This window comes from Eurytemora carolleeae, unplaced genomic scaffold (genome assembly GCF_000591075.1).
Source record: "Eurytemora carolleeae unplaced genomic scaffold, Eaff_2.0 scaffold125, whole genome shotgun sequence".
NCBI lineage: Eukaryota > Metazoa > Arthropoda > Copepoda > Calanoida > Temoridae > Eurytemora > Eurytemora carolleeae.
In genome coordinates this window covers 275,747-288,383 of record NW_019396104.1, presented here as the reverse complement: position 1 = coordinate 288,383, position 12,637 = coordinate 275,747, and the positions used below count along the sequence as shown (strand labels likewise).

Genomic DNA, 12,637 nt, shown 5'->3' with positions numbered 1-12,637 from the left:
GGGGGGGGGGGCATCAGGACACGTGCCAATCTCCCCTTGAAAGATTAATTTTAAGATGAAATAAGTGCTTTTTTACTGTGTATTTTTTTAGGAGCTACGACGTCACAAAATCGCACCAGAAATGTCGCTTGCAATGTACAAAATATCAAAATATTAATAAAACGCAAAATCATTAAAATTTTTTTTTTGATCATTAAAAAAATTAGATCCGCAATTTTGCGGATCTACATTCTATACTGACAGCGTAAAAAATCAACTTAACATCATTCATTACACTGTTAAACGGGAAATTAAACTTCGAACGGAAGAAAAAAGTTTACACAATTTTCAATTTTTTTTCGCTGCATTGTTTTTTACCTAAAGGGATAAGCGTGATTTTAGCCTTGCACATATTTAAATATCCCTGATTCACAACAGTGCCCTTTAAACCCTTGACTAGGCATGTGGTTAAAAAAGCCTTTAAAGGGACAGACCGGCTATGTAAGGTAGATTAACTGAGTATGCATTGTTGTGGACAAATTCTTTGGGATTAATTTGAAACATATAAAACTCTTTAAAGATCTGAGTTTGAGCACAAAGTCGACGTTCAAAATCGTACTTTTGGGTAGATACGTTTTCATATTTTTTTTTATTTATTAAATAACAACAACAAAATGTACACAAAATTGAACAGTAAACTAATTAGTTGTTTAGGAACAGGTTGAGAAAATATTAACTCTTATCAACGAAAATAAGTAATCTTATTCAATTATTTGTTTCTATAATCTCTCTTTAATCACAAAGATTTTCTGAAGATTATTGAAAAGCCCCCCCAACGTCGTCCAGGGGATTGAATTTGAAGAATTTAAAGAAATCTGTGAACAAATTCATAGAAAACAAGAAATTCAATATAATGATGGAAAAGGAATTAATTAATTCTAACTTCTATTTATTGACAATTTCTTTTAAGAAATATGTTCCTAAACATCCAACTAGTTTACTGCAGAATTTTTACTATATTTTTCGTCGTCGATATTTCAGGGAATATTAGTTTCAAAACTAGCACTTGGCCAAGTCTTTAAAGTTATCTTTTTCGGAGTATATATTTTTAAATCCAAGACGAGTAGAACAAAATTACATATATTTATAAAAAATGGCTGAAACTATTTATTGAAACAATAAATGTCAATTTTAAACTAATAATAAGGTGTGAGAACTAGTTTTTGATGATTCTTAATTGCATTTTCGAACATATCCCGAGACAATTAACGAAATTAATATCAATGTCAATTTTCAAGTATTTACGCACTTATGAAACAAAAAAAGATATTCACAAAATAGAAAATAAATACAAACTGTTCTTTTATAATTTAAAAATCATTAAAGCATTGAGAAATCAAAAAATTAATATCATTTGTTTTTACAATACAGATTTAATTAGAAATGCGGGAAATTGTTTGTTTAAAATGCTTGAAATAAATCATAGATATTTTCTAGTCTAATTTATAAAACTACCCTTATAGGGCGCTTCGCGCCCATCTTCTAAATTAATTGTGAACATGTTCTCTTTGTGTGCATCGTAAAACAAAACAAAAATAATTCCCGGATTTTCACAAAAAATTTCGTGGATTTTCAAAATTTTCAAAAATTTAATGAAGATCGAATTTTGATGGAAACAAATATTTGAAATTTTGATCATTCATAAACCTTCCCTGTGGTCACGTGATGTCCCACAAAAAAATGGTGCCCGATCGGTTCAGCCGTTTTGACGTTTATTGCATACAAACAAGCCAAATTTATAGATAGATATGGAAACTTAGATTCTGGAAATAATTCAGGATGTAATGCAAGGAAAGTTATTTCAGAGGTGTACGCATCTTTTGTACTGCAGTGTACTATCAATGGGCGGTAATGTAAACACAACACGTATGTCAAAGCCTGACATGGGATCCACTTTTACATAAAAAAAATCAATAAAATATTCTGGTCATAGGAAACTATTATGTGAATAATCAAAATTATTAAAATTTAATGCTTTTAACCTCCTCGAATACTAAACGAACTTACAAATTCCGCCCATAGAGAGCTAGTTGCAATATGTACGCAGAGTATACGCGACACCAATTAACTTTCCTTGCATTACAACCTTGATTTAGTCTTCATAAGATAAGTTTTGTTTTTAGTGATTTATTTTGCAAGTTATGAAGGTGAGTTTTGTTTTGAATTGTGGATTATACTCAAAACGGGAAAGAGGGTTTTGTCCACAACACTGCATACTCAGTTTAACTACCTTACATAGCCGGTCTGCCCCTTTAATCCAGAGTGTTCGCTAGTGTTCTGTGTGAACTCAACGCTGGGGACGTCACATTTATTTCTGGAAAAAAAATATGTTTCTGTGGATTTATAAGAAATAGTACGTCATCCTCATAGTACGTCATCGTCATGATCATGTCAAAAAGGTGTAGTGTAGTTATCCGTGCTGACCGGACGTGTCTTTGTGAGCTCCCGGATTAAACTGACCGACAACCCAACACCGGGTTAACTTATTCACATGCTCCATATTATGTGAAAACACAAACACTCAGATAACTTGTTTAGTGCATTTATTTCCAGTAAAAAATATTTCTACTATCTGGCAGTATTCTGCACCATAAATTAAATATACTGCAATGTGTACTATACAATTTATTAAAGCAAACAATGTTAGATAAGTAGATAACTAAAAAAAATATGGATAAGAGAAATTATAATCTCTAGAAAAGTTTGTTAAATAAGAAGTTGTTTACGCATAATGCATTATCTCAAAATGTGATAATGACGCAACCAATTTCCAATATTGTTTTTATCACTCACTAATTTCTTAAAAATAATTTCCAATCTTATTCTCGACTACTTCTATACCTACCATTTAATATCCTTCCTACTCCTACCTACACCTTCCATATATTATCCTTCCGATTCCTAAACCTTCCAATCCATATACTACCCTTCCTATTTCTACAACTTCCATATACAATCCTTCCTACTCCTACACCTTCCATATATTATCGTTCCTACTCCTACACCTTCCATATACTATTCTTCCTACTCCTACACCTTCCATATATTATCGTTCCTACTCCTACACCTTCCATATACTATCCTTCGATCCTACTCCCTACACCTTCCATACACTATTCTTCCTACTCCTACACCTTCCATATATTACCCTTCCTACTCCTACACCTTCCATATATTATCGTTCCTACTCATACACCTTCCATATACTATCCTTCGATCCTACTCCCTACACCTTCCATACACTATTCTTCCTACTCCTACACCTTCCATATACTACCCTTCCTACTCCTACACCTTCCATATACTATTCTTCCTACTCCTACACCTTCAATATGCTATTCTTCCTACTCCTACACCTTCCATATATTATCCTTCCATATACTATCCTTCCTACTCCTACACCTTCCATATAATATCCTTCCTACGCCCTACACCTTCCATACACTATTCTTCCTACTCCTACACCTTCCATATACTATTCTTCCTACTCCTACACCTTCCATACAATATCCTTCCTACTCCAACACCTTCCATAAACTACCCATTCTACTCCTACATCTTCCATATACTATCCTTCCTACTCCTACATCTTCCATACACTATCCTTCCTACTCCTACACCTTTCATATGCTATTCTTCCTACTCCTACACCTTCCATATATTATCCTTCCATATACTATCCTTCCTACTCCTACACCTTCCATATATTACCCTTCCTACTCCTACACCTTTCATATACTATCCTTCCTACTCCTACACCTTCCATATACTATCCTTCCTACTCCTACATTTCCATACACTATCCTTCCTTTTCCTNCCATATATTATCCTTCCATATACTATCCTTCCTACTCCTACACCTTCCATATACTACCCTTCCTACTCCTACACCTTTCATATACTACCCTTCCTACTCCTATAACTTCCTCTAATTCCTATTGCCATGTTTTTGTTTGTTTTTGAATAATTTTTCTATTTCTTATTTTGGGGTACATTCTTTTTTTTATTATTAGATCGCCTTAAATTTTTATTGTTCGTTTTATATCTTTTCTTAGATTTAATGATTCACTCTCTCTTTAACTTTCATCATGGTTTTATCTTTATCCCTTGGTAACTCCTTGCTAAATCCTAGATTGCAATGCAACTGTGCAGAAATGCAAAATGCATGCATTAACAGATTTCAGCTGAATTTGCAGATTTTGCAAATGGACTCTGCACAATTGTATTGATTTCTGATGATGTTCATTTTAATGTGCAATATACAGCACAACTAAATATTAAAAATCTTATTTCAAAACCAGGTTTTAAACATTTTTTTAAAATGAAGTTTAAGAAATTACTGTTTTCAAGTATACATTCTTGACTGTTTTAAACATAGTCGTATTATTATATAAAGAGAAACTCTAAAAGTTCTTGAATTTTAGAACATTAGGACGAGAAGACAAATTACTGAATTTGATTGGTGAACTTTTATATTGAAACTAGCTCAAGAACATAGCGTTGCCCGCCGTTTACCCGCGCTTGGTCGTAAATTACAATGTTACCCAATCAAATTTGAGGCAAATCCGGCAAGGGGTTGCCGAGTTATGATCGGACATACAAACAAACAGACAAACGGTTATTACAACTTTATATATATACTAGCTTGGGAACCCAGCGCTTCCCAAGTTACTAAAAGTTATTCATGTCGTTTACCCGCACTTGAACGATTTACCGGGAAACTAAATTTTCTCTATTAAAGTCGACCTAATCTTGACTTAGAATCTCAAACCCAAGCTAAGAACATTCACGTGGGTCTCCCGAATTCAAAGTTTGAGGCAAATCGGTCCATGGGTTCCTGAGTTATGATCGGACAAACAAACAAACAGACACCCAGACAAACAGAAATTACAACTAAATATATATATATAGATTGTCCCAGACAAAGTTTTGTCCCGATTGGTTTAGCCGTTTTGACGTTTATTGGATACAAACAGACAAGCAAATTAAATATATATATATAGATAAATACTTTTCTATTTTCAGCGATTTGATTTTCTATACGTTACACAAAAAGCTTTTTTAAACTTTAGATTAATGCAAAAACAACAACAAAAAATGTTAACTAAAAAATTATTACATTAAATTATCAATTTTTTAATTGCAAATTTATAATGATAACTTTAAACTTTTAGCTACCCTTTAAAATATATTTCTAAGATTCTCTATAACGGTAACCTAGATTAAAACAAACTTATTTGAATCATCTTTGCATGAGAAACAAATCAAAGTTTTTTATTTATAAGATTAAATAATTACAAATGCCTATATTCAAGTAGACGACTTTTTTCAGCAATGCTTGCAATGTGTTCTGATTCTTTCTTCCCAAGATTTGTGAACATCCACTCCAAAACCTTGTTGAAACCAATACCTTGAACTCCTTGGTTTGCAACATTCGTCGCTAAAAAATAAATGATTAAAGTTTTCCATTTTGCAGTTTTCCATTTTTACAGTTTTCTAGTTTTCCAGTTTTGAAGTTGTCAATAAAATAAGATTAATTATTATGTCTGGTTCAGCAGCTAAAAATTCCGGAAATTCATGAACATTGCACTCGATATTACGGACTTAAACATTCGATTCATCACTACGAGGCAATTTAGGTTGCGGCCCTAACTGTTAAAATCAAGCGCCACATTTTCCGAAATTTGACGAGATGATACTCAATCTTCACAACGGTAGCCTTAAAAGCTTTGTCTGATCAAGTATGAATTAGATATCAATGTGTACAAGCTGATCAACTGATCATTTTCAATTGTGGGTTCTCTACAAAAGTTACTTGCGCATGTTACCACTGGAAAACATATAAAAGTTATCAGAGTGTAACACTAGCCTGGAAAAATGCAATATCTTCCACGTTATTGATCAGATAAAGGTACAGTTGTAAATCAGAGACTAGATTAAATGAATAGCAATACGTGGTTAAACCGCGAAGATGGGGTTCAATCATTTCTCTACACCTAAACCGGGCACAAGAGAAGTTGTTGAACTACGTCTGACTAATTCAGCTACTTTTTTTGCAACTATAAATGACTAGAATATCAAAATCTGAAGCAAATGTCCAGTTCCTTTAAAGTCAAACGTTAGCATTTTCATTAACATTAGAAACATCAGAATCAAATCAAATAGATAGTAGATACTTGGTTAAGGAATTAATATTTCAAAGTCAGGTTTACTGGAAGAAAAGTTACCCACAAAGGATGAGGATAACACTGGATATTTATAATTTTAAGTTAGTAATATGTTAAATTTAGTCATCAACTTTAAATAAGGTCTTTCTAGGTTTACTTAATGACTTGACAATATTTAATTGTGTTTAGTACAATAAAATAAAAAACTACTTTTTATTTTAGTTTTGATTTTTAACAAGCTTTTTCAAATTACAATTTTTTTTAATTGAGAGCTTCTCTTGACTTCTATGTTTATGTGTATCCAATTACCCATGCTGCTTAACAGTTTGATATAAATCAAATTTGAAATCGAAAGTCGTCTTCATTGTATCAATAAAATGCGTATTTTACTTTTGGTCGGCAATTGGAAGACCGTTCATATTTTCCAACCCAACCGAAAACCATCCCAAAATTTACAAAAAAAATCAAAATAAAATTTTGCTTAAAATAAATATAACTGTCTTTTCTGAGAGACTAAAGTTTCATCCTTTATGGGAAACTTTATACAAACCTCATATAAAAAATCTAATTAACTTACCAATATTAGCCCCGATTTGAAACCTAGGTATTATTACACAGTTTGCAAAATTATGGCCATCAGTTCCTCCATGAGTGAAAACAGTTCCAACAAGTGGATTGCTGTTATCAATGAACCATCCAAACCCATAGTATCCCCCTACAATAGGAGTATGCAATTTGGTCCATTGCTCTGCAGGAAGAAAGTCTGTATCTTCGAAAAGATGAGCAAGCAGATATTTTCTCCATGAGTCCAGGTTGCATTTGATTCCTCCGTCTGGGACCATTGATGAAGCAATATTTGAGAAATCACTTGGCGGAACTGGAAGGTTTCTGTAAGCCCAAACATCACTGAGATGTCCCCAAGGTTGGTTGGGAGGAAGGGTAGGATCTGTGGTTGTTGGACCAAATCCACAACCTTCCATCTCTAGAGGATCAAACAATAGTTCTTGACAAAGCTCTTCGAAGGTTTTGTTAGTCGCCACTTCCAGCATAGCACCAGCAATAGTAAACCCTCCAATAGAGTATTCAAAAGTATACTGTGGAACATACGGATCATCCTTGAGAGGTGTCATATCAATAGGACTAATAATCGATTAAATAAAAGGTCGTTTAGACTAATATTCATTTGGATTTTGAACTGACGTTCAAAACGTCCAATTAATATGAATTTGTTTAATTGAACTATTTAAAAAAATTAAGTATTTTCAGCACAAAAAAATAAGATGTAATTTTAAGTGATTGAGGCCAGGTTACGACAATCTTTAAGCCGAGCGCTGCGGCTAGTACATACCAGGGGCCACCACTATGATGATGCCTATGTGATATATATATTTTTGTATTAGTTGATTTAAACATGATGAATTTTAATTTGGCTCATATGCTCAAATGTTCAAATGGACTAAAAACCAGTTTGTGAACTAAAGTGCAATTGAACGGCTTTTAGTCCAATAGATATAGCATTCCTTGAGTATTGTTGCTGATAAATAAATTCTCTCTGCTCTATTATCATATCCATCCACCCAGCTTGTTTTGTTAAATATATAGTCTACCAAATCTACATATATGGAACTAATGGGCTCCAGACCAGGGGCACCACTTCCATGACTAGCAAACAAATAGTTCATTACCATTGGAATTAGTTTTTTAAAAAGTCTAAGGTTTTTTTTTTACTCTTTAAAGCCATCATAGAAATCTTTGAGATCAAAACTGTTTTCTGTAAAAGTAAGTTGATGTGTTTGTATCCACATAAGTTCAAAAGTAGCATGATTCGAACCAGGATTGCCTGGTGTAGTTTCTTTTTGTACCAACCCGTCTAATGTATGTGGTTGATCCAGCGCGTTCTCGTTTAATGTAACAAAATTAAGCGGCGGAACCACCCTGAATCCAATTCACGTCAAAATATCTGAACCGATTAGGCCAAATATTTTGTGGCAACTCACATGACCCAATGACGGTCAAAATTAAAAGAAATATTGACTTGCAAAAAAGACGAGTTTTACTATTTTTTAAAAGATCTGCAAAACTTTGCTTTTGTTTTTATGATGATGACAAATCAACAGGACTTGAAATCAGATTAAGAACTAAAGTGTGTAACTTGTAAGTATAATTTGGAATTTACTTACCTCAAGAACAGTTCAAGTGTAGATGGCCAATATCCTTCATTGACCTCGAAGAGTCCAGCGTCATGAAATAATTCTTTAACTGTTGTATTCCATTGGATCAAACCCATGTCCACTACTTTAGCAGCAACTGTAGCCACCATTGATTTTGTGTTCGAACCCATTACCCATCTAGAAATTGAATATTAGATTACACTGAAGAAATTATTGTGTTCAGTCTATCTAAATTACAAAAGACAGTTCGATATATTGAACAGTCTCTTATCTATGAAGAAAACTCATTTCCTAGTGTAGGAATCATAGATATATGTATGTATATGTATATCTATGGTAGAAATCTAATGTATGTATATGTATATCTATGGTAGGAATCTAATGTATATATATGTATATCTATGGTAGGAATCTAATGTATATATATGTATATCTATGGTAGGAATCTAATGTAAGTATATGTATATCTATGGTAGGAATCTAATGTATGTATATGTATATCTATGGTAGGAATCTAATGTATGTATATGTATATCTACGGTTGGAATCATAGAGGTATGTATATGTATATCTATGGTAGGAATCTAATGAATGTATATGTATATCTATGGTAGGAATCTAATGTATGTATATGTATATCTATGGCAGGAATCTAATGTATGTATATGTATATCCATGGTAGGAATCTAATGTATGTATATGTATATCTATGGTAGGAATCTAATGTATGTATATGTATATCTATGGTAGGAATCTAATGTATGTATATGTATATCTATGGTAGGAATCTAATGTATGTATATGTATATCTATGGCAGGAATCTAATGTAAGTATATGTATATCTATGGTAGGAATCTAATGTATATATATGTATATCTATGCGGTAGGAATCTAATTGAAACTGTTGGCTTCTGTTGGCCACCGTTTCACAGATAACGACGATTAAAGGGTCTGTATGCGTAATTGCTAGTGACCCTTTATTAAAAAATGACAGTGCCTGATTCACAACAGTACCTTTCAAACCTTTATCTTATTAATAATGCGGAAGATATTCTCATTTTTTTGGGTTAAAATATGATAATATTTACATGTTTTCCCGCATTAGAGTCATTTTCGTAGAGAACCCACAATTGAAATAACCAGTTTTTAAATGATAAACATTGATATCTACAAAAAATGTTCTTTCTTTCTTTTTAAGTCTCGTCACAGCAAACACTTTACCAGAGTAGGAACCAATGTTATTTGGATAGGGCCAATATCAAATACATTTCTTGCAGTGTATGAACCATTAGTTACAGAGCGTTCCACTACAAAACATGGAAATTCACAGACAACTTTTTTTTCGATAACTATGTTATAGCAAAGTTTGCATCGAAAAAAAATTCTATATCGAAGCCTACTTGATTTGAGTCATATTTCATAAGACAAAGTTATAGTGTAGGTTTTGATAATTTTGTTAATTCAATAAATTGAAATCTGAACAAAATTTTTATTTAATTCTGGTAATGTTTAAAAGCAAAAAAGGTAGATCAAATTTGCCAAATATTAAGAATAGTTTTTTTAATGATAATCTTGTCAAGAATCGTTTGTCATTAAATATTTATCAGAGAACAATGACGATCTTCAGACCGTTTCTGAATTGTAATGTTTATTGGGTTCTTAAATTTTTACTTACTGATCGTCAAAATGGATTGCAGCATCATCCCCTTTCATCCTCTTCCCACTCTGCAACATTCAACATCATAAAATCATTTATAAAAATTTGTGAACGAAAAAAAAGTTTAATAGATATATAAAGTTTTTTCTTGAAAAGGTTTATGATTAATTATATGGTAGGTTAAAGACAAAGTCAAAATAAAAAATTATTACTTGGGCTTTCATAAGATAATCCAGTTTTGTGAAAAGTGATGCAGAAATTCCAACATGGTGAAATTGTTCAACATCTGCATCCAGAACATCCTGGAGGTTATCAAGATTTTCAAACTGAGCCTAAAATTTTAAATGTTAAAGATTATTCATAGCTATTTGTAAAATTTTAACCTTTATCGTTGCTTTTATTTTGTTATCAATTGCCTATGTAAAATGTATGACTATTAAAGAGATTAACAGTTCCACAGTAAACTAATTAAATGTTTAAGAACATATTTTTAATAGAAATTTGTCAATAAGTAAATATTAGATCAATTATTTAATTTTCATAATTATATTAAATTTCTTATTATTTCAGAATTTGTTCGCAGATTTCTCCAAATTCTTCAAATGTCGTCTGTTCAATAAAAATTCCTGAAATTCTACAGAAAATGTTTTTAAACAATGATTGATTACAGAAACTAATAACTGAATAAGATTACTTATTTTTGATTATAAAAGTTAATTCTTCATTTCTCAACCTATTCCTACTAATTAATTTACTGTAGATTTTGTGTTGCAAATTTTGCCGCCGTTATTTAATAATTTAAAAACATCGATTCTCAAATCGAAACCACCCAAATGGATGATTTTGAAAGTTGAGTTTGTGCTCAAAGTCAGTAATTATAAATCGTTAAAACGTGTTATATGTCTCAAATGAATCCAACGAATTTCTCTACAATAGTACATTGTCAGGTCAACAAAAAACATTGCTGGTCACTCCCTCTTCATTTTAAACTTATAACTGGCGTTTAGTCCCGTTAATGAGCTAACAACTTAAAGTCGAATTCCAGAATTTTCCGTAAAGGAATTGAGTCTTTGTCACAAGCTCTGATTTTCTAATTCCTAAATCTTTGCAGTCCAATGTTGTAGACATTTGACATTTCAAACTATGACTTCTGTTAGATCTAATAATATAAGTTTGAAATATCAAAGGTTTACTACATTGGATTCAAAAGATATAGGGATTGAATTTGTGGCAAGGACTCAATTCCTTTGTTAAAAATTTATTTAATGGAACTTACCTCTATCAAAAGGTTATGTGCCATGAATTCATTTTAAAAGTGTTTGTTTTGATTTTAGAAAGTAAGACAAAAAATAAAAATGAAATATTGTTTTTTGTTGTAAATTTTCTATTCCTAAAAAAACAATTCCTCTTGTTCCTTCACAAATCGAAAATTGATAGTTTTTACATTCAGTAAAATGGAATTTCCACTAGTTTTCAAAAACTGTCTTTTGTTTGCTGTTCCTTTCCCACTGCTCTACGTACATGTTTGAACATTTAATCATTAAGAACCTTAGATTTCCTTGTTTTTAATGGGGAATTATTTGAAATAAGCAAATATTTTCTTTTATATAAGGGCAACACACCCTTTGGAACCATTTCAAATGCATAAGCTTTGACTTTTTAAAGAGAGAATAGACAAGAAAAGATTAGATGATACAAGACAAACAATTTTTGTATAATTTAGGAACAGTTTTTTTCCCACTCACTCAAAATACTTAATCTTACAGAATTCATAGTCTTTAGTATCAAAGGTCCTTGACATTGGGTTACAAAGCTATAAGGATTACATATCAGATTTTGTCTAAAACCTCAGTTATTTTCGCTTTCTGATTTTGAGAGCCTACCCTAGCTAGAGCAAAGAGTCCACAGAGTGGACCTAGTATCTTCATGATGTGTACTAGACTAAGATACTGCTGGAAAATTAACCTGAATGAAAGATAAAGTAAATCTTCACGTTTCTGTACAGTTTTTTCTTCTTCAAAGTTTAAAGCGAGTGTTTATGATTTTGAAATGAGAAATTGCCATAATTATAATAATAATCTTATCCTTCTTTCACCTTGACAATCTTCATTTTTTAAAAGAAAAGAAATGGAAACTGTAAACCTGAAACCGTAAGAGTTTTTGAAAACTCAAAACGGTACAACGGTGAATACAAAAAGTTTGATTTATGTCCTCTCTTGTTCAAGATTATAGCTTTTTATAAATATTTTTTTGGCCGAATTCTATCTTATCCTAAAATTTCATCAAAATCAGAATTAGAATTAGAGAAAATCTGGAAAATTGTCTTGAGTAAATTCTATTTTTTTGGGGGCTATCAATTAATAGATATAAGAATTAGACCGGAGAAATATATATTCAAAAGGATTAAGTACATTTTGATTAAGAAAGCAACTGCTGTGCTATTTTTATGGACGACTGGACAACACATAGAGAATGGTTTTTTGAAAAGAAGACGCTTATCACACTTTTTTTGTGGACTAACCATGTATATTTTTACATATTTTACACCAACAGTCCCTTTAAAGATAAATGATCACTGATCAGTGTACGTACTGTGATTATA

The 12,637-nt window shown here is 31.8% G+C and overlaps 1 protein-coding gene across 1 annotated transcript; it reads right to left on the bottom strand.

Annotated features, from left to right (window-relative positions):
- Nucleotides 1–5,286: 5,286 nt before the first annotated feature.
- Nucleotides 5,287–11,995, bottom strand: LOC111695038 (uncharacterized). Its single transcript, XM_023464181.1, has 7 exons — nt 11,919–11,995; nt 10,248–10,367; nt 10,054–10,103; nt 8,387–8,554; nt 7,727–7,868; nt 6,784–7,321; nt 5,287–5,479 (listed from the first exon to the last, which is right to left on the bottom strand). Exons 1-7 carry the CDS (start codon nt 11,961–11,963, stop codon nt 5,334–5,336), a joined length of 1,209 nt encoding a protein of 402 aa, XP_023319949.1. The 5' UTR covers nt 11,964–11,995; the 3' UTR covers nt 5,287–5,333.
- Between the last annotated feature and the right edge of the window lie 642 nt (nt 11,996–12,637).